The sequence below is a fragment of the Delphinapterus leucas genome, chromosome 3 (genome assembly GCF_059928025.1).
Source record: "Delphinapterus leucas isolate spDelLeu-1000000601 "Yukka" chromosome 3, BTC_Dleu_Yukka2, whole genome shotgun sequence".
NCBI classification, from domain to species: domain Eukaryota; kingdom Metazoa; phylum Chordata; class Mammalia; order Artiodactyla; family Monodontidae; genus Delphinapterus; species Delphinapterus leucas.
In genome coordinates this window covers 67,842,195-67,864,072 of record NC_143131.1, presented here as the reverse complement: position 1 = coordinate 67,864,072, position 21,878 = coordinate 67,842,195, and the positions used below count along the sequence as shown (strand labels likewise).

General features: G+C 38.0%; 1 protein-coding gene across 2 annotated transcripts in view; it reads right to left on the bottom strand.

Moving 5' to 3' along the window:
• VCAN (versican) overlaps positions 1 to 21,878 on the bottom strand; it is a 113,943-nt gene that overhangs the window by 6,792 nt on the left and 85,273 nt on the right. For both annotated transcript variants that reach the window (XM_022593304.3, XM_022593313.3), the window contains 3 exons: positions 20,182 to 20,340; positions 18,834 to 18,916; positions 829 to 973 (listed from right to left, as the gene is read on the bottom strand). In XM_022593304.3, the coding sequence (XP_022449012.2) occupies positions 829 to 973; positions 18,834 to 18,916; positions 20,182 to 20,340 (387 nt within the window). The remainder of the gene's footprint in view (positions 1 to 828; positions 974 to 18,833; positions 18,917 to 20,181; positions 20,341 to 21,878) is intronic.

Here is a 21,878-nt window from a genome sequence, read left to right as displayed (position 1 = left end):
CTATAAAGACCAGGAACTTAACCAAAAAGGAGGAAAGGTCTGAATGAGGACTGCAATGAATTGGAGACCACAGTCCCACCAAGGGAGGGTGGTAGTTTTCAGCTGCAGTATTTAAACCACTGATAAATTTGAACATGGGCCAGATGGCACCAGGTGTTCTTTTTTTTTAAGTAAAAACTTCACATTATTTTATGATACATACCAGTTTTTTATTGTTGACAACTAATTAAAATTTTTTTTGTTTCTTTAAAATTTTTATTTATTTATTCTACAACTGATTTTTTTTTTTTTTTTAATGCTCTCCTCATCAAAATAAACAGGTTTATAGGCCCTTGGGCTGGCAATTGTTTTTCTTAAAAATACTGCCAGGTAGTTTTTCTACATAAATGCTACATTGTTATCTTAAGCACTTGAAATCTAAGGTGAACACATTACTGAAAACAAACTTTTCAATTATATTGAAAAAGTAAACCATTCCAGAGCAATAAGAGATACCATATGTGACATCCAGCTTATGTCTTAATGACATTTGGGCTTCTCTGGTGGCTCAGTGGTTGAGAGTCCGCCTGCCGATGCAGGGGACACGGGTTCGTGCCCCAGTCCGGGAGGATCCCACATGCCGCGGAGCGGCTGGCCCCGTGAGCCATGGCCGCTGAGCCTGTGCGTCCGGAGCCTGTGCTCCGCAACGGGAGAGGCCACGGCAGTGAGAGGACCGCGTACCGCGCAAAAAAAAAAAAAAGACCACAAAGAATGACATTTATTCTTCCTGAATTTACTTGATAATTGAAATGCAGATTAAGTATACATTATTAATGGAGTAATCATTACCTGTTCCTTTCTTGCAGGTATAGGTGAGATGGTAATTGCAGGGAACATCATTCCACTGGCCATTCTCATGCCATATAATTACAACACAGTCTTCTCCAGCAGAAAAGAAACTATCTGGCTGATTGGGCCTCCAGTTCTCATATTGCTGTAAAAATGGAGGGAGAAGATAACTATTGACAGTCAAAGAGAAGCATATTATAAAAGCGACAGTGCCATTACTGCACGATTAAATTAGAAGGGACTCAACAATTTCTGTTGAACCATCTAGCTGAAATAATTCTGGTGGTAAAGAAAAAGATTTTTACACTCTTAGTGGAAAATGTATATATCTCAAAGTCTTTCTTCAAATATATATATTTTTTCCTTTGGCGATGAGATATATCTAAGGAATCAATGCTCAATTTAAGAATTTTCACCATGTCATCATTATTAATTGTAACAGCATTAATGGAAGTGGAACAACTAGAGAAAAAAATTCATAATCTCGTCACTCTAATCTGTCATGTTTTCTTCCAAACCTTATGTGCACATATAATTTTATGTAGAGGTGATTATAGTGCAATAAAATGGTCATTCCTTCTTTTATATTTTTACCACTATAAAGTACCTTTGTCTTATTGAATGTAATTGTTTTCATCCAAATTCTTTGCTATGTTGATATATATATAAATTGATATATTTGCTATATTTATTTTTCTGTTTACCCGATATACCTATGCCCATCATTTTATATTCAACCTTTCTGAGTAATTCTGTTTTAGATATGATTCTTATGTGCACCATTCAGTTGTGTTTTGCTTTATGATCTAATTTGGAAGTTGTTTTAATAGGAACATTTATCACATTTATGCATATTAATATACAAGATAATGCTTTAAAAATATGTCTTACTATAAATATATGTTTGCTTTTCTTTAATGTGTGTTCAGATAATTAAAAGGAATTTTATTGACCTGATGTTTTTCTACTGGTTACCTTTATATCTACATCTTTAGATGATACCTTTTGATTCCCTAGTTTGAGCAATGAGATTTAACCAGAAATATCTTTTGCCTTCCATGACAGTAATACATGTCTTTTATTCAGCACCAGTAATGAATGAAGCCCTCTTCTGGTACTTGGTATGCATTATCTCTTACAGTAATCCAGCAAGACTGGGAATAACTTGAAACTTAGCAATGTTAAACACCCAGGACTTTTAGGTTTACATTCAATTTTTTGTTGCCTTAAAATGTGACCTCCATATCAACCAATAATTATATGAAAAACATAGTCCTTATGCCTATTCAAAAATAACAAACTTTAGTGAGATGAAAATAATATTGGACCATAAATAAGAGAGAAGCTTTCTAGCCTCTGGTCTCTTAATTAGAATGTGATATGGGACATGTTTGTTCATTGTCTCTGGCTCAACTTGGGTATCACTTTCCCAATATGCTTTGCCTACTGTCACGTTTTAAATCACATCTAATGCTGACCAGACTGGTGGAGACAAATTTCCTTCATATGAAAGAAATACGTATTCAGATTTATGTGACAATGGCAAATGTGACTGTTTCTTCTGGGCCTACAGATCTATTAGTCTTTCCTTGAATTAAATTTAAAATAAGTCTGTGTGTAGAAAACAAACTTATGGTCACCAAGGGGAAAGGGGGAGGAGGGATAAATTGGGAGGTTGGGATTGACATATACACACTACTATATATAAAATAGATAACTAATAAGGACCTACTGTATCGCACAGGGAACCCTACTCAATACTCTGTAATGACCTATATGGGAAAAGAAACTAAAAGAGTGGATACATGTGTATGTAAAACTTATTCACTTTGCTGTACACCTGAAACTAACACAACATTGTAAATCAACTATACTCCAATAAAAATTAAAAAAAAAAAAGAACCAAGGGGGGGAAAAATGAGTCTGTGGTTGAAACAGTGAGTTAAGAGATTTTATTTGAAAAAGACAGAGTCAGAGAAGAAAGAACTGTATATGAGTTAAGGCAATTGTTTCCAATTCAGAGCACGCCAAAAAACAGTCCTGCTAGTTACTCCCAAAAGCACCATGGTTATCTTTATGTCTTTTAAAAATGTATAATAAATATACTAGAGAATGGCTCTAATGTTTCTTTCTTCTCAGAAAATAATGCGGTTTTTAAAGCTTTAAAATATGGTAAAAACCTAGATCTTTGATAAAATAATTTGTGAGAAGAAGACCTTAAGTTTGAAAACCTCAGGATTAAGAGACCTTCTACTTTTCCTTCAATCTCTTTGCTTAGCTTTGCTTTGAAATACACCTCAATCATGCCCAAATTAAGATAGGAGACAAGAGACCTCTGCTATGTAAAGAAGAGTCTCTGAAAAGTGACAAAACTTCAAAGAACCAAGGGAAGCTTAATAAAGACTTTTTTTCCAAAACACAGAATTAAGGGTATTTTTATTTCTCTGGTGGAAATCCAGAAATTATATGGATTTAAATTCAACTCTAGTAGCCTGAATGGTACCACTGAGCTACCCCCTAGGTGGCCCTGGGAAAGATGCTCAGAGGACTGTACTCACCAAAGCACTCTGTCTGGCAGGTCTTCCTGCGACTGGGAACTGACATTTGATCTGACCTGGGTTTCTAATTATTTCTTTATTTTCCTTTTCTTTGCTTATTTCCCTTTCCTTACCATCTCTTACCCTCCACCCACCAAGTCTTATTTTTTTTTTTCGGCTACCCTCCTTTAATAGATAACAGAAAAGGAAATGGAGTAACAATGCAGATATAAACGTCACATTCAGCCTGCTGCTGCTGTATGACTAAGCTGTCTTTAACAGACGAATTAAAGCAGGATAAAATTAAAAATTAAATTAATAAAGAATAAGGATTCCTTAAAACTAACAAAGACCTAAATTGAATACTTTTTATGGTGAAAGATCCCAGAGTTCCTCATATACTTAATTTGGATTTTGGAGCTCAATACTTTCCAGTTTACTTTCTAACTAACCTCTTTCAGGAAACCAGTGAATGTCCTCAAAGGTGGAAAATTTTCCAGCATCCCAATACCATGTGTAAACTGTGCAATGCTCCCCTTTCCTTGGCCTTACCACACTATTCATCTCCCTTATTTGCTTTATTTTTCTTCATAACACTTATTACCTTCTAATATCCTATGCATTTTACTTAGTTATTACATTTTTTCTCCTTAGTAGAGTGTAAGCTCATTGAGGACAGGGATTTTGGCTTCTTTTGTTTACTCTTGTATCCTCAGTGCCAGGAGCTATGCCTGGCACATAGCGGTGTTGTTTAATAAATAATTTCATATTTTGAAATAATGAACCCCAGAGTGTGCTGCGCTCCTCCCTATCCATACTTGCCCCTGATCGAAGATGTTGTTTGCTGCTGGCAAACAGCAAGCAAGACAATCACAAAGTCAGCAGAAGTAAATAACCGGTCTGGAAAACAGTTGGCAATACATACCAAGGGCCTTAAAAAGTTCCTACCCTTGGGCTTCCCTGGTGGCGCAGTGGTTGAGAGTCCGCCTGCCGATGCAGGGGACACGGGTTTGTGCCCTGGTCCGGGAGGATCCCACATGCCGCGGAGTGGCTGGAGCCTGTGCTCCGCAACGGGAGAGGCCACAACAGTGAGAGGCCCGCGTACAGCCAAAAAAAAAAGTTCCTACCCTTGGACTTCGTAATTCTACTTCTAAAATGCTATCCTAAAAAATAATCAGAGATATGAACATTTTATCTAAAATATTACAATAGCAGTAAGTGGGAAAAATCTATAGAGCAAATATATATTCAATAAATCATGGTATAGCCAGACAAATGGGACATTATATAACCATCAAATATCTTGGCTTTCAGGACTATACAAGGAGATGGAAGATACTAAAAGAAGTGTTAAGTTAAATAAAAAGCAAAGTCCTAAAAATGTACAATAATCCGAATTTTACGCATACTCTCAATGCAGCTGTGTGTGTGTGTGCGTGTGTGTGTGTGTGTGTGTGTATGCAAAAGACCCAAAGAAAATGCAGTAAAATGTTATAAAGTTTATATCTAGTGATATGAGACTAAGGTAATATTTTATTTATATATTCTTACAGATTTTCCAACTTCCCTTGAATGAGCATAAATTATTTTTCTAATCAGTAAAAATGAACATTATAACATGAGCTATGCAGTGATCAGAAAGAACTTACTGATTTCTTAGCTAACACTTTTTAAATCTAACCTCAACAAACATCACTTCAAGTCATCCAAGTCCCTCGACTGCCATGTATTTTGCAGCTGACATTTCCTCCTGATCTGAACAATAACCATCTCATTTTCACACTGAAATGAGATTCTGATTCCATGCCACCAAAGTAATTCTCAGGCCTTAAGCTTCCCAGGCTCAGACCTCTGGTAAAAGATTTAATTGTTTTGGGTGGGAATTGCATTTGGCTCGCAGCAGTGATCTGTGTTGTTGCTTGGCAGAACTGTGGCTTAATGGTGCAGGACCAAATTTTAAGTCTGTGGTTTTTGCAAGAATGTTTGATACCCACAGGCATGTCACACTATTACCTCATATCTGATTGCTCCATTGTGCAGATTTATTTTGGCTAGGATGCTTTGATTTTGCTCCATGTTACTGCCAAACTGACTTAGCAAAGGAAACTCCAGTTTTCTGAACAACTTTCTTTGTTTCCTCCTGAATTCTTATAGCCTTATTTAATATCACTTGCAGAGAAAAAGAGTAGAAAAAATAAATCATTGATTTTAAGTTCAATAATGTATTTTTTTCACTAAAGCTAAATGTTAGGAAGAGAGCTCTCCTCAGGAAATCAATTCTGAGCTATAAGAATGTAATCGAGCCTCTCTCACATAGACGGTGTCTCATACATACAGAAATGTAGACTCTTGGAATGAGCAGAGAAAAATTCTCTGCTCCCATCTGGATTTTTTTCTCCTCGCTGGAATTATAAGCAAACATCCTGGGTGATCTAGCCCAGGTCGACCCTCTTCTAGGGCTGGATGGGCAAACTAAAATTATTCCAAAAAGCCAGCATGGCTTGGGGAGAATTCATTTTAACACTGTTGATAAAAATAAATGCTGATTTAGCCTGTTTTTGTCTCAGAGACTCATGTTCTCCATTCCAGACCTTGAACTCTCGTTGTTTCCCCAAGAGACCAGAATTAGATCAATCCCATGTCTGAAAAGAAACCCCTAGATTACTGTGCATTTTTGTTCTTTTTTGATGGCAGAGAAAATTATGACATAAAGGTCACATAGTTGATTTAAGGGAAAGCCAGCTCAGATATAAACTTATCTACATGTTCTATAACAAACATGCATTTTATTAAGAGGTAATTTTTTATACCTAGTATGAACTGCTTAATGCTGTAAACTATATGAAAAAGTTACTTGTAGTGTTCCAATTAAATGATTACCTCTCTGTATGTGTAAAAAAAAAAAGTGCCCCAAAAGACAACCATTTCAACTAAACTGGATTTATTAACTTTTCAATTATTGTTTTCTCTTTCCTTTCCCCCCAATCAGATTCAAGCAAGTTAGCTGCCAAAAGCATAAAATGATTTTTAAAATCCTGGCCAAAATCTAACAGCTAAGTACCATTCTCTTGAATGAAAATTGTCTCCACAAACCAGAGAATTCATTTTGAACCAATCCTAATATTGAGAGGACAAAGTCGGAGCAGACTGAAGCTATTCATTACAATCTATCAAACTTTACAAATGCTTAGATTATTTTATTCCAAATAATCTGTATTTTATTGTCAAAAATTTACTTCTGTCTTATATTAACATAAAAGCGGAGAATTATCCTGCAGGTCTTCTGGAGCACACGGGACTCCCCTGCCTGCCAATATTCCCCACTCTCGGAGAGTGACCTCAGTTCCACAGATCTAAGACAAACTTGACTTAGGTGTCTCAAGCAGAATGGCTGAAGAGTTATTCTCTCCTTCCCAGCTCTTTGCAAAGTCTCCAACTTAATTCAATCAACATACGGGGAGGGAAAATGCGTGTGTTGTGTTTGGGGATGGGGGTAGGGTCTCTGCTTTTGAAAGTTACCAGCAATCTACTAAAGTCAGACAGGGTTTACATCCTTTCAAGGTGACTCTGATTATATAGTATCTAGGAGTCCCAACTGTCATTCAGAGATACCAGATGATCTTTTACCTTTAAAATACACACCACCATGATCAATGGCCCTGAATCTCAGCAGATAACTAGTATCACAAGCATGTACAAAACAAATGGAAGATAAAACTCTAATGTAATTGAACAAGAGGTGGATCACTGTCTTTTTTCTAAGGTGAAAGAAGTGTTATTTCATAGACTCGCAGACATAGAAAAGAAACTTATGGTTACCAAAGGGGAAAGGGCGGGGAGGGATAAATTAGGAGTTTGGGATTAAGAGATATACACTACTGTATATAAAATAAAGAGCAAGGACCTACTGTATAGCACAGGGTACTATGTTTTCACTACCTTGTAATAATCTATAATGGAAAAGAATCTGAAAAAGAATACACACACACACACATATAACTGAGTTATTTTGCTGTACGCTTGAAAGTAACACAACATTGTAAATCAACTATACTTCGGTTTTTAAAAAAGCATTATTTCGGAAATACACAAGATTTAAAAATAAATCAGGTACTTTGCTTTGCTTTACAAAAGGAGTTTGCTTGGTTCAGCTTTGAGCACTGCTTTCAGTTCAAGAAAGGAAACGAGACCATCCAGTATTAGTCAGTTAACTGCTGTGACAGTCACGTCCCAGCTGGTCCTTTATATGATACATATATAAGCAAATCGATTTATAAGGAAATATGCAAGCAGCTGGATGGTGAAAAGAAAAGGCTGGATCATGGAAGGCTCTTGAACCGTAGAATGACTTACCCTTCATGCAACATTCCAAAATAGTATTTGCTTTTCCACATCAAGATTATTTTTGTCTTTAGAAGATAATGTCAATTCAAAATTCAAAACCCTGAAGATAATAAGGTCATGCTTCAACCTCTAGTAGAGAAAGAATTCCCGGAACATGAAGGAGTTTTGTTTTTAAATCCCTTTTATCAGAATTTAAAACTAAGAAGTTTTCAAAGCAACTGGACATATCAAAACTTAGTTGATAACTAGCCCTTCTCCATAATATTTGACCCATTTCAAATTCTTTTCATTGAGATTTTACGATTTAATTTGGTCAAATAGCTATAAAGGGTAATCGATGGGCACTAACTAGTTCTAAACAGTTAGACACTCTGTTTAGAATCTCTTGGTTTCTTTTCCTCTCTAATAAAAAGAAAATGGAATTTTCACACACTAGATAAAATTTAAGTTCATCTTTTTGTGGGACACAAATTTGAGATTTACTACCGTCACACACACATACACACACCCCTACAAATACAGTATTTCTTGGCAACAGGGCAGGATATATCTAGGATAGACCTTTGGGAATGCCCTTGTTCACACAGACCTGTGTAGCAGAGAGGTCCCCACCATAAATACAATAGAGAAGGTCCAAAATGGTTAAATAGTTAGTAGAATAAACATCAACAGACCCCTAGAGATGGGAAAACTGAGCTGTCCATTGGACAAACTTGCCAGCTAATTGAACAATTTTTACATACTAGCCAGCCATTGGGCACAGTCCAAATTTGTGCCTGAGCAAAAAGTACGAAATATTTCATGTTTGTGGATCTTCAGGGTCTCTCATGTATATTTGAAACTACAAATCTTGAATCTGCATCTGCCAAGGGCCCACTCTATCATCGACCTTGTACCTACCCACATATTTACCTATAGCTTTTCAGCTTAGATTGAGTCACCTTTTATTCTTTAAAATTCACTGTAATTTAGATTATCTTAAACGGCCAATTAAAGGTTTTATGTTTTAGAACTATTATGAGTTTTGCCAAGTATGTTTAAACAATTAACCGCACACATTCCATTGATAAAAACCGCTCTTGACATTTGTCCAGTAAAGCCATGCTCTGACATAATATATTATGGTAATTGTTGGGAGAATTTAAGGCTTCAAGCTATAATTTGGAGTTTTTTTCCATGAACAGTCCAGTCTCTGCTTTCTACCTACTCTCTATTCCCCCAAACACTGCTGATTTAATTCACTTTAAAAAAAGTTTCATAAGAAAACCAAAAATGTCCTCTAGGTTCACATGCCAAGGGAACCAGCCAAGGAAAACTTTCCACTCCTATTACTGTGTATAAAGTGAAGATACGGGAAAGATTGGTCCCAATGCTTACCTCAGTTGCTAGGATTTTACTAAGCATGTGACTCCATGTATTAGCTTTACGCTGCATTTGAAAAATCATCTCATTTCACATTTAACTTTCTGGTTCATGATATAATGCAATTCATACTAGAATTTTAAAACCCAAAGCTATAGGGACTTAATTCACAGAGAATATTATTCCTTCAGAGACCTAAGTGGAGTTCTGGGAATGCGAAGTTTTGAAACGCAAAATACTATATGGCCACTAGGTGGTGATATCCATCCATCATTAGATTTTGAATTACCAACTAAGTCACCGTTAACAAAGCAATGTAGACGTCCCCCCCACCCCCGCCCCATCCCAAACCATGATTATTTCCTCCACATGGAAAAAAAGATTAAAGGATTATCTGTGATATGTTCCCTCAGTTTTTTGAGGAAAAGTAAGAAGAGAGCACTTTGCTAAAAGATAGACCTCAGCTAAACAGTATTTACCAATCCCATTCTATTTAGCTACAGGCCAATGTAGCTATAATCTGAATTTTCTAGTTGACTAAAACGTTCGACTACAATATATATATTTTTCTATTTGTCCTTTTAAAATTATCAGATGCTTTGCATCAACAGTGAAGCTGCATCAGAAGCAAAGCCAAATCTACAATAGCCACCTAAACTCCTTAGGACAGGGCAGATCATAAATAAACACCAACGCACACAATTAATGTCTGCATGTGATTCAGTCTGTTTTTAGGTAAAAACTTATGTAGATTAGCTATAAAAACATGACACCTGTACTAAAAGCTGACTTCTCTGTGTTCAAACTCCTTTTATCACCTGGAACCGGTAGCGCCACTGCTGTACTCACATGGCCACAAATAACATCCAAATGCAGCCGATGCCAGGGGTAAGCAGATAACCACCAAAGGATAAAAGCAAACTCCAGATAGAAAACACAGTCCCTAGAGGACGGCTTACCCTTTTGAAACATATGCTGATAAGAAACCACCTTTGCACTAAATAAAGAACTCAGAATAACCACTCTGGGTTTATCCCCCGGCCCTCACCTTTCAGAACACAGGTCAAACAGTTATCTGCCGGGAGCTTAGAAGGACTGCTTATTAGAGAAATCTAAACATGTGTTAACTTTAAAATGCCTTTTTTCCCTCGATGGCTGTGGTCACAAGAGGCATTTGTTTGCAGTCTGTGGGGGATTATATTTAATTTTGTTTTCTTTAAATTGTTGGGGCAAATGACCTCACTGCAAGGTAGAAATATACCCTCCTCTGGTCTGCGTACTTGCTGCGGGTTACTCTGGTCTGGGTCCTTGTTTATTTATGTTTTAAAGGAGGTTATGGTTTGGCTGTTGTCTTTTAGTTGAACAACCAAAAGGAAAAGAGCAGCTTTGTTTTAAAGGAGAAAGAGACGTTTGTTTTGGTGTCACTGCCCAAGGCTGGCAGCCTGGAGTGGGATCCTACAAACATGAATATGTCGAAGGGAAAAAAACTAACTCGGGGTCTCCTGATAGCTGTGAAAGTGGCAATATGCCCACTATTTTCCTAGCTGGCAAATCTCTGTGCGGGAGAGACAATCTGCCAGCTATGGAGCACAGCACTAATCTTGTGTAATAGCATGAGCTCACTGCCCTACAAAGTCGTAATTATCCACAGCAGTTTCCAAAGGATGTGAGTTCCTCCCACTCTGAGGGCACTTGGAGACGGGGTCCCAGGCACAGCCCCACTAAGCCACTTGCATTTAATCCCCACCATGAATGGTGCCAGTGGGTTCCTTCGCCCCAAGTTTGTTTGTACAGGTCTTCAGTCAGGAAGTGTTCACGATCCAAATGCAACTTGAAACTGCCAAACCCATTCAACATTTTCTTGGCCTTTTCCATGGTTATGCATTGCCTTAAACTAATTAGCAATTAAATTTAAATAACCATGTGTGATTTTTAAGGTTTCACAGAGCACTGTTGGAAAAGCATCTGTGAAAAGGAACTACCACGTTGATAAATTCTTCGTTTTTTCAAGGAGAATCTTGTCAAATATGAAATGATTTTCCAGTGGTGGGTAAATATTGTTCTTCCAGCTGTTTGCCCGTCAATAGCCATCTGCACTCAAGGAAGGGAAAGGCGGAGATGAGGGTTTTGTGTTCTAGAACTACACTATGGCTCGATATATTTTATGTGAAGAATCAGAAGAACCAGTTCTTGGTTTCAAATCAAACTGAACTGCAACACAAGTAAAAATGTTCACTAAGAGCTCAATGGTCTTTCAGAAAAGAAACTGAAAATTCTTCTACTGGTGAGTAATGTGCTAAAGAATGAAGAAACAGCATATGTTTTCCTTGGCTTTTAGATTAATCTAATGAAGCCTGTGAGATTTAACATAATTAAATTAATGTTGATATGCAGTGTGACTTGCTCACAGAGAAGTGGCACTTGACTTGGAGCTAAAACCACAGCACAGCCAACACACACCCATCTGCACACACACTTTACAGGAAGTCTTCTAAGATTTTCAGGTAGAAAAAGTAAAACTTAAGGTTTTGGTTTGGGTTTTTTTTTGTTGTTTTTTTTTTTTGCGGTACGTGGGCCTCTCACTATTGTGGCCTCTCCCGTTGCGGAGCATAGGCTCCGGACGCACAGGCTCAGCGGCCATGGCTCACGGGCCCAGCCGCTCCGCGGCATGTGGGATCTTCCCGGACAGGGGCACGAACCCATGTCCCCTGCATCGGCAGGCGGACTCTCAACCACTGTACCACCAGGGAAGCCCCGGGGGTTTTGTTTTGCATCATTGTTTTCTGCCAAATCATTCGCAATCCTTCAAACCTACAAACCAGCTTAGAAAACACAGGGAATTAGTTAATACTCTTGATTCTCTTTTCAATGTCCAAGACATCTGGGAGAGGGAGTAGGATATGAACCTTTGTGTCTATAAAAGGGTAATAATAATACATTCCTGCAGAAAAAAGAATAATGGTTTATGGCCTGCGAGTTACTCCTTTTTAGGTGTCTCTTCCTGGGTTAAGGGCTATTTCTTTATTGCTGGTTTTTTTCTCACCATGCTTTGCTTGACAGACTAACATGTTTATTTATGAAAGGAGAAAATGGGTCTCTGGATTTAAAGTCAATTCCACATCCAATTTGGCTATTTTCCTTCATTAATTCTGCAGCATAACCAGGAGGGCAAGTGGGTGTCCCAAATTCTAGGTGTGTCAGTTTGCCAATGCTCGACCACGTTTATCAAAGTGAAAAAAAAAAAAAAAAAGCCAAATTCAGTTATCTTCCAGAAATATTTTTTTCAAGTAGCATTTTTTAAGTACAAAAGGCTATTAGTTAGCCTTTTGGAATCTATATCCTAACTAACAAGGGGCAAGATAAGTTGGTTAGAGCTAGAAAATAAGACATTTAAGGATCTGTGAATTAGTAACTTGTTTGAGAACTTTCTGACTAGATCCAGAAAGTGCAGAGGAAAGGAAGTCTCTGTTTTCTCCAAACAGGACACTGGAGAGTGAGAAGGCCGTGACTACTTCCCAGGAAGCTGACAAGCCAGCAGCCTTGCATGGGTTGACACTGAGTGCTGACAAAATAGAGTTGACAGATGGAAAATGTAAAAGAGATGTAGAAAATGTTCTTTTTAATGTATTAGGATAAAGTCAGAGGTTTTTTTGGTTGTTTTTTTCCTTACAAATCAAACTTGCCTAAAGCTCCTCAACATTTTTAAAAGAGAACTGGATTGTCAGTTCTACTCAATCCTCAACCTCTGGAAAACGCAACCTAAGGTGACATTTTCCTTTGAAGTACCTTCATCTGATCCACTGAAGCATCCGATCCCCAGTGGTGAGGGTTGAGCTTTGAGGTGCTGCGGGAGCTCACTAAAGAGAACACAGAAGGGAGCAATACAGACCTCGGGAGAATTGCCACTGCGAGAATCTTATTCCTGGGGCTCAGGGAGAGGAGGGGGCAAGACGGTAACAGCTTTAAATCTCTGAGGTCCACAGCTTGATTTTAAACCATTGGTTAGGGAGTCATGTTATAAAAAGTAGTGTGATTAAGGCACCTACTGGTTTCCAATATCTCCCTAACTGTGCTGTCCATGGACACACCACAGTCTGTAGTTGAAAAGCAAGTTGTAAAAATGACCTTGCCAGGGCTTCCCTGGTGGCGCAGTGGTTGAGAGTCTGCCTGCCGATGCAGGGGACGCGGGTTCGTGCCCCGGTCCGGGAAGATCCCACAGGCCGCAGAGCAGCTGGGCTCGTGAGCCATGGCCGCTGAGCCTGCGCGTCCGGAGCCTGTGCTCCGCAACGGGAGAGGACACAACAGTGAGAGGCCGGCATAATGCAAAAAAAAAAAAAAAAAAAAAAAAGATTTTGCCAGGGTGTATATAGGTGGAGAAACATAAATGATTCCGTAGTGTTCCCTGATGTCTGGCTCCCTCTGTGCTTGAAAGAACGGACTCAGATAGTGGATAAATAAAAGAAGACCTGTCCAACCTTAGGCAACCGAGTCATCCTTGGTCAAGCAACCTATAAAAAATGAAATGAGCTGAGAACACTTAGGAGTGAGATTTCCTTCTGCTTGTTTCACTACATTTTGGATTTGGATAATAAGGTTTTTTAAAGTCAAAGTTTTGAGTAATTGTCAGTTTCCTAATACTTCATGGAAAATCTGCCCTGATATAACTTAAACCTTTGAAAAGTTTGCTTTCCATCTCCTCTTCCCAAAGCTTATGTATTCTTGGGACAACCATGGACAAAACTGTCATCATTTCCAGTAGGAACATCTGTTTTCCTTTGGGTTAATAACTTTTGTAAGATGCATTATGCTCAGCTACATACTTCTGTTTCTGAGAAACATTTGTTTTCTTTTTGTCATATTTGAAGTACCACCTATTATGTTTTAATGTTTTTCATACTGATACAACTTTAAATAAAATATTTAATTTAGATAAACAAGAATTGTCATATAGAGATTCAGCCAAAAGACTTATTTGGTCCTTTCAGGATTGAAAAGATAACAAAGTGAATTGGTTGAGCAATGTATGGATATTGATTATCATTCAAATATCTATTTTTGTCAACCACTCTGCTAGGTGCAGACAAAATAGAGATGAAAGTTAATCCCTGCCTCAGAAAGCTCAGTGTCAGGAAATTAACACTACAGAGGCCAGTGGTAGGATGGGAAGAGGGTACAAAGGGCTTCTAGAACACAGAGAAGGAGCTCTTAGTCACACCCAGCTAGGAAGGCTTCCTGGAAGAAGGTGACTCTTGGCTAAGCAAGGTATTCAAACATTTATCAAATGAAATTAGGACAAGGGCTGAGAACATTCTAAGCACGAGAGCAAGTGGATGCAAAGACCAGCAGAAGTGAGATGTCATGGCTTATTCCTGGAACTGTGGGTATTTTGAGATGAGACAGCTTAGGAAGTAGCAGATGGAGTAAGTGGGCTTGGTATGCCTTGATAATAATTACAGAATTTTATACTGAAGGCAAGAGGAAGACATTTGCAGAATTAAAAAGGGAGTAACAAGAGTTCAGAGCAAGGGGAGAGGAAGGTCACAGGCACTGAAAAACAGATCTAGGGGAAAACACTTCAGACTAGTCATTCATTTAACAATAGGTTAAAGAAAGAACTTAAAAGTCAGCTAATAGTACAGAAGCTAGATAAGAAATGTTTGTTCAAGTTCGCCAGGTTTAATGTGTATTTAACTTGGATGGTTTAACTTAGTGTCTTTGAAGACATTACTTGGGTGACAAGTAAAGTAATTCATTATTGAAGTTATTTGTCAGGCTTTCTAATAAGCACTTGGGGCATTTTGCTGTTAGAAATCTATAGTCAAGTTAAAGAATGGCCGGTGAGTAGAAAACCAAAGGACAAACTGAAATGTGCCTGCTTAGTAGGAAATCAAGTGACAAAGTGAAAACTGAAATGTGTTAAGAGAAAATAACCTTAATAGAAATCACAAGGGTAAGGCTAGAACCAATTTTGTTCATGAGTATACTTTTGTGAAATTTACTGGGTAAACACCCCAAATAAAGAATAAAAAAGATTTTAAAGATCCAATAAAAGCAAGAATTTGGCATTTTATTAGTGATACCAACATCCTATTATAGAAACCAATAATGTGGGATGAATCCATCAGAATCTGAAGAATAAGGGCAAAGTAGATAACTTGGCCAAATAAAATCATTAATTTAGTATAAGCATATAAATTGAATTAGTCTAGCTCTAAAGGATAATCGTATTAAATACGATACACTACAAATTTATTGGAAGCAAAGTTTAATTATTTCAAGAAAAGAACTGATTGAAATTGAGACCTAATATTAACTTATTTATTTTTACTCTAAGACTGAATAACAAAAGATAACATACAGTAAATATCAAAGGTTCTTTTTGTATTAATACTGCTCTACCTCCCAAGAAGGATAAGCTCTAATAAACCCTTCAAACAAAAAATGGGGGTGGAGGGGAGAGGGGAGAAATCACTCTAAAACATAAACAAAGTTCTTGAAATTGCACGCAGTCAAGTTAACACCATTCCCAATTGTAAGCAGATACTGCTTTTCCGGATGAAGAGTTTACTATTAGGGATATTTTCAAAAGCAAGACACTTGGAGTAAACAGCGAAACAAAGGAGAACTATTTTATTCAAAGGCCTGAGCACATATGGAACCTGTTAAGGGGATGGTGGCTGCAGAGAGAACTACAAACAAGTTTAAGAGACACCTAGGCTGTCTCTGAAAGCAAGGGATGGAGGCAAGCGTGGTTAGAAAAGCAGAAAGTGGGCCAGAGATCAGTCAAATGGGAGGGAGACAGGCTGTTGGGCAGATGGTCTCTTCTGTTCCAAAATATTCAAAGTTAAGGACACTCCTTAGCACACTTTTATTTTACACAAAGAGTGAATTAAGAAGAAACCAAGGGTCCATCAGAGTTTTTCCTGGATTTACTTGTGTCCTTTCTTTGATAAACTTTGCCTTGTGTATGTAATTCATTTGCTGCCCTCTTCACCTTGAGGCCCTTCCTTGGTGCTCTCTCCATAACCCTTAGGTTCCAATTAGAAAATGCAAATTAATGAAGGGTAAGTTTCTTGTTTATGTTGTATAGTTATCTATCTTAGGTTATGTTATCTTCCTCTGAAAATCTCATAGGAAGATCAATATTTCTCCTTGGACAAAGTGCAATGCCCACTTATTTACCAAATTTAGGACCAGTCTAGACTATGGAAATTGTAATTAAGTTATTTTTTTCACAGTATATTTCACAGCACAGTCCATTAAAAATTAATGGACACAGACAAAGAAATGAGTTGAGTTGGCTTGCTTCAGCATAGTGGAATAATGACATCTGATGAAATCAAGCACACCTGGATGGCACCTGACAGGCAAGATAAATTCCCTAAGATAATTTACAGACCTCACTCATCTGCCAGCTATAAGCCAATATTCAGTCCCATTAACCAAGCTCACAGGGGGCATAGGGCCTTATCCTACACACCTTCCGAAATAAAAAGCAGGCAAGAGAACCACTTCTCTGAAGAGCTGAATTGCTACTGGAGAGACCAGAATAGACATCTAGTAAAACAGAAAAATGCTGAGAATGAAAATATACAAATCAATTCTATATAACCAAGGACAGACTGGAAACAGTCAGGGACTTGGCCTATCAGGTCAGTATGTTGCAAATGACAGACTTTACATTAACTTCACTGCGGCAAATGCAACTATTTTAGGCTCAGGGCAGGACCATACAGGCACCCAGCCAACAGTTACACTTTGAGATAAGTCGTGGTCCAGGTCTGCAAGGCACAAGGAAGTAGCAACTGCAACTGGCCACCTGAGTCCTTGGCATTCTAGCTTCTGCACTACAGCTCACAAGAACCTGTACTTTTACTGGACCACTTATAAGGGAAAGTCTTTGGGAGGAAGACTTAATAGCGGGTATCCTAGACCTAATTTCTCCCACAGGAATGAAGCCTCCATTCAACAAGGGAAAACTGACTAAATGCCTATACTTTATAATATACATTAATAAAATTATAAAAAGTCTTAACTATCTGTAATATAAAGGAAAAAACCCTTTTAATTTTTATGTTCACTTATAAATTAAATAAAACAAAATTGTCTATCTTCAATTAAAATGAATACATAAGAAGTCATGCTATACCAACCACTACTAATCTGACCAAAATTATCTCCCTGAAATTATTATTCATTTCAGCAAAATGAAAACATACAGATACAACAATTGCAGATATACCATCCACCCAGGACAATTAGAAGAAAATGAGACTATTGATGTAGGAGATGTAATCCTATACCTTACGGCGAATATACTTTATGAACAATCTACTTTCCCTACTTTTTCTGCATCTTGCCAAATAATCTACTTATGCACACAAATGACAAACAGTGCTGATTGAACATAAGGAGTGATGACAGAGAAAGGGCAAGCCAGGCTTTATTTTAGGGTTCCTAAAGGCAAAATGTGATAAGGGATACCCTTTTTAAAGTCAAGGAGGTGCCAGCTAGGAGAAAGCCTACGGCTTCACCACTTAATAGCGTTGTGACTGTGGGCAAATAGCTTAGCCTAACTGACCATCCCTTGCCTTGCCTATAAAACGCTTAATGCCTCTCAAAGTTACTGTGGAGAATAAATGAGTGCAAAGCACTGAGTACAAGGAGTGACACAGACATAAACTGAGGGGCACGTCCAGGAGAGCACAGAGAAGCTTTCCTGAACAGGCAGAGCAGAACTTCTGAAAACAATTATTCGTTTGGCCTCTGTTCTAGAATGAACTTTATGTTTTGACAAACTCATTAAATCCAGATGAATGGCAGTAATGAATGAAACTTAATTTTTAAACTCTATTTGTGCGTGCTTATTTTCAAGTCTTCCTCTTGTTTATCTAAGTTAGAATTGAATTTACACTTAACTGTCTAGCCCAGTGGATCCCAACTCTGTCTGCATTTTAGAATCACACAGGGAACACTTAGAAAATATAGCTGCCAGAGGTTTTGCTTTAATGAATTTGAGCTGAGGCCTAGACACCAGTTCTTAAATTATGTTCCCCAGGTGATTCTAATGAACAGCCCGAGCCCAGAACCACCACTATAGCTAACCACACTTGAACTAGTTCTAAAGAATTAGACTTGTGTATTTACTAGTAGTGACTCAAAACAGCTTCACCCATCCTGACTTAAGAACCTTATTGTAGCTTACTCAAGGATGTGGGTATCAAATCACTCCTTTCTTCAAGAAGTAGAAAAAGCTAAAAAACCACATAATTAGTCAGCAGAGTGAATGGAAAGAAATTTACAAGATCATAATTCAACAATCTTTTTTAAGATGTAAAAAATGAGCATGTTTGCTTGGATAAAAATGAGCCATGCCTTATAGCAGACTTCCAGGGCAATTATGTAAGAAGAAAAGGTATTTTTTAAAGGACCTTTTCTCTTATGTGTATTATTTTCCTTTTTGCTTTGAAGCTATACAAAACAAAGATAACCATCTGAAATACAGACCTGAGGCAATTCTGCTGAGCCTGCGGTTTACGGGTTCAATGGAAATCGGATACACTCTTCTTTTAAGAGAGCCACCTTGATTGGAGCACTGGTAGACGGATCAGTTCTCAGGGAACTACCTCTATTTTTAACCCCCGTCTAGTTCACTGAGTGACCCTGAGCAAGATATTTAACTGGTCTCCAGTCTAATGTGCCTCTGCAATCAACACACAGTACCAAGTTCTAGAATCAGTGTCATTTTCATCAGTAACTTACCAGTGTGCTGCCATCGGTCCAACGGAAGTCATGTTCAAACATCTTGTCATTGAGGCCTATCCACTGATAATCATGGCCCACACCTGAGAAGGGGAACAACACAGACATTTTATTAGCTTTCCCACATATGGACGAAATGTATCAAAGCAAACTATTTTTGGCATGAATCATGCATCCTCTTTTCTGGCTGGATTTCTGTTTAGTTGCTCATAAAAATCTTTCATGGTCTAACTATCTTTTGTTCTTCTGCCCAATGTGTTTTAAACCAAAAAGCTAGTTTGCAAATATCGTGAAACGTTAAAATATCAGACATGGACAATTATTTCCCTAGCAGTGCATGACAATTAAGCATTTTTTTCCATCTTTACTCATGATACAAACTTTCCACTTACTTTTTTATTAAACTGTGCAATTGGCAAAAATTCAGTGAACCAATAAAATGTGACAGATCTCACCCATGCTAGCCTCATTTTGGAAGCCACGTGCTTCTTCTCAAAGCATTTTTAATGGTGAACACCTAGACTGGACAGATCTGCAAAACTTCCTCAAAAATAATTACTTTCACCATGAAATGAGTCACAGGCAAAGACGCCATGAAAAAAAGTTAAATGAACCTCTACTCAGATTGCAAATTAACAAACTTCTAAGAGATAGCAGGCATCACAAGAACATATTTAACAGAGCATCAAACAATGCTTCACGAGCAAAAAATTTCTACATATTTTCTACCTAAAAGCTAGCTGCCCTCCTCTCTTTGCTATAGTCTAAGGAGTTATTAAACAGCTCTGTTAATAAGTTTCATTAGCTTTCAGTCTCCCTCAATTCATGTTCTTAATATGAGGCCCACTTTCTATGGTCTAAAATAATTAGAAACTTGGATGAGAACCAATTATGCACAGAGGATAAGATTAGGGTGCTATTTATAACTCAATTTTAATTACTGGGATAAAAATAACTGAAAGCAATTTTCTCTTTTACTTTAGACAGCATATGTATATATTCAAAACAGAGACCAAAAGCTTGGGAAGAATTAGACTGGAAACGTAAGAGGTGGTCATTTCTTTAAGTCAAAATATGATCAAATAGTAATTTCATATGATTTGACCTATAGCATGCTGTTTCAACTATTACTGCTGGCAAACCATGAAATGCCTTTCTATGTTACAGTTGAATGTTTTTCAAAGTAGGGGGCTCATGTAGTAGAGATGATTTTAGTTCACAGATGAAGGATTTAATAAGTTGAGTCACAACTGAGAAAGCTATTTGTTTTCAGTTAGATACAGGAGAAACTAAGAAGGTGGTAAGAATGAATGAAGCTTCAGAAAACCCATGTATATTTGGTACATACGATTCACAAACATTTGTTCTTCATGAGACAGAATGCTTGTGAGATGGGCGCCCTGCAGACGGCATTCCCGTTCAGCTGCATCCCACGTACGTCGATGGGCAAAGTACTTGTAGCACTGCCCTTGAAATTTGTGCCAGCCATAGTCACATGTCTCCGTGTCTGGGAAGAAACAAGGCAGGGGCTTATTAAACTCATCTATGTCATTCAGACTTGATTCACCCATCCAAAAGTTCATAGGAGACCCAAGCCAATATCAATGCAACGTCCTCGAAGCAAGGGATTCACAAATTTTGGTCATGATGACAAAGAAATTATGATAAAGAGAGCCCAAATTATTCCTGCCAAGTGGGTGGCAATACATCTTAGGACTGGAAAGGCACTATCGAACTGCTCTTTCCCTGATGAAAGCCAGTTTCAGCAGGAGAAAAACTGGAAAGAGGCCATTCAAAACCTCCTTAGACTGCAGTGTCTACTGACTCCCTTGTGAAGCAATTGGGGCTAATTCCTTGCCAACACAACTTTTCTAAAGAGCATCATTCAAGTGATAAGATAAGAATTCTGGTTAAAAGGATTATGAATGCTCTATTTGCTTAAGGACTTCAAAGGCTCTGGAAATAGTCCTTTCCCACTTCCCGAAGAGAGAGCTAGATGGCCACAGGCTCTTGTAAGATTTACTAAGAGAAGAAAAAAATTCTTCATCAGTCGGCAGCTTCTGGGATATAGCTAAGGACTGTGAGCCTTTTTCCCAAAATGAGAGGGAATATAGGTAACTCCCAGTGCAAAAGCATCGGGATTTGAAGTTTATCAAGAATGACTTTAATTTAGTACCCCTCATTCCATCACACCATATACACATATGCATATGTGTATGTGTATATAAATATATATTTTTCTCTTTTGCAACAAGCACACTGTAACCAGTATCCTGGTGAGATGAAAACACTTTTCAAATATGTCTAAATTTTGCACTGGCAGTAAGCTTCAGCTATAATTTCTAGGTTGCCAGTTTTTAAGTATTTCATAGGAAAGCTGTCTTGCTCATAAAACTGCATTCTCTCTCTTTTTTTTTTTTTTTTTTTGCCGTGCCGCACGGCATGCAGGATCTTAGTTCCCTGAGCAGGGATCAAACCCGTGCCCCTGGCAGTGGAAGCGCGGAGTCTTAACCACTGGACCGCCAGGGAAGTCCCTAGAACTGCATTCTCATTGGCAATCTTCCCCTGGACTTGCCCACTCACAGGTGAGATTAAACTGTACGTTAGTAATCAATAGAAATAATTTTAACTTTCGCGAAACATCTCACAAAGATACTGAGCTAGTTACGTGTAAAAACTAACAAAACTGCGAAGTTTATGAAATTGGAGACACTGTGAAAACTCCAGGTTATCTCATGAACATCCTCCCCTCCCCTACTTTTACTGATTGATGAAGATAAAACTCTACTAGATGAAATGAATGCTCATTTTATATGTCTGACTTGGTGGTCAAGTTGAAAGTCAGATTGTCTCCTGATTCTCACTGCATTTCCTCCTCGTCCTGTAATTCTGGGAAAGCTTGCATGGTGAGAGAGTTAATTTTTTCCTGGCTTCAGTGATTCAGACCATAATCATACAACAGATGCAGCTTATCTCTGAGAGCAGTCTTTATTTCAGTTTAGTCTATCAGGCCTTAGTTAGAGCCAGCTGACTAATTGATTTAAA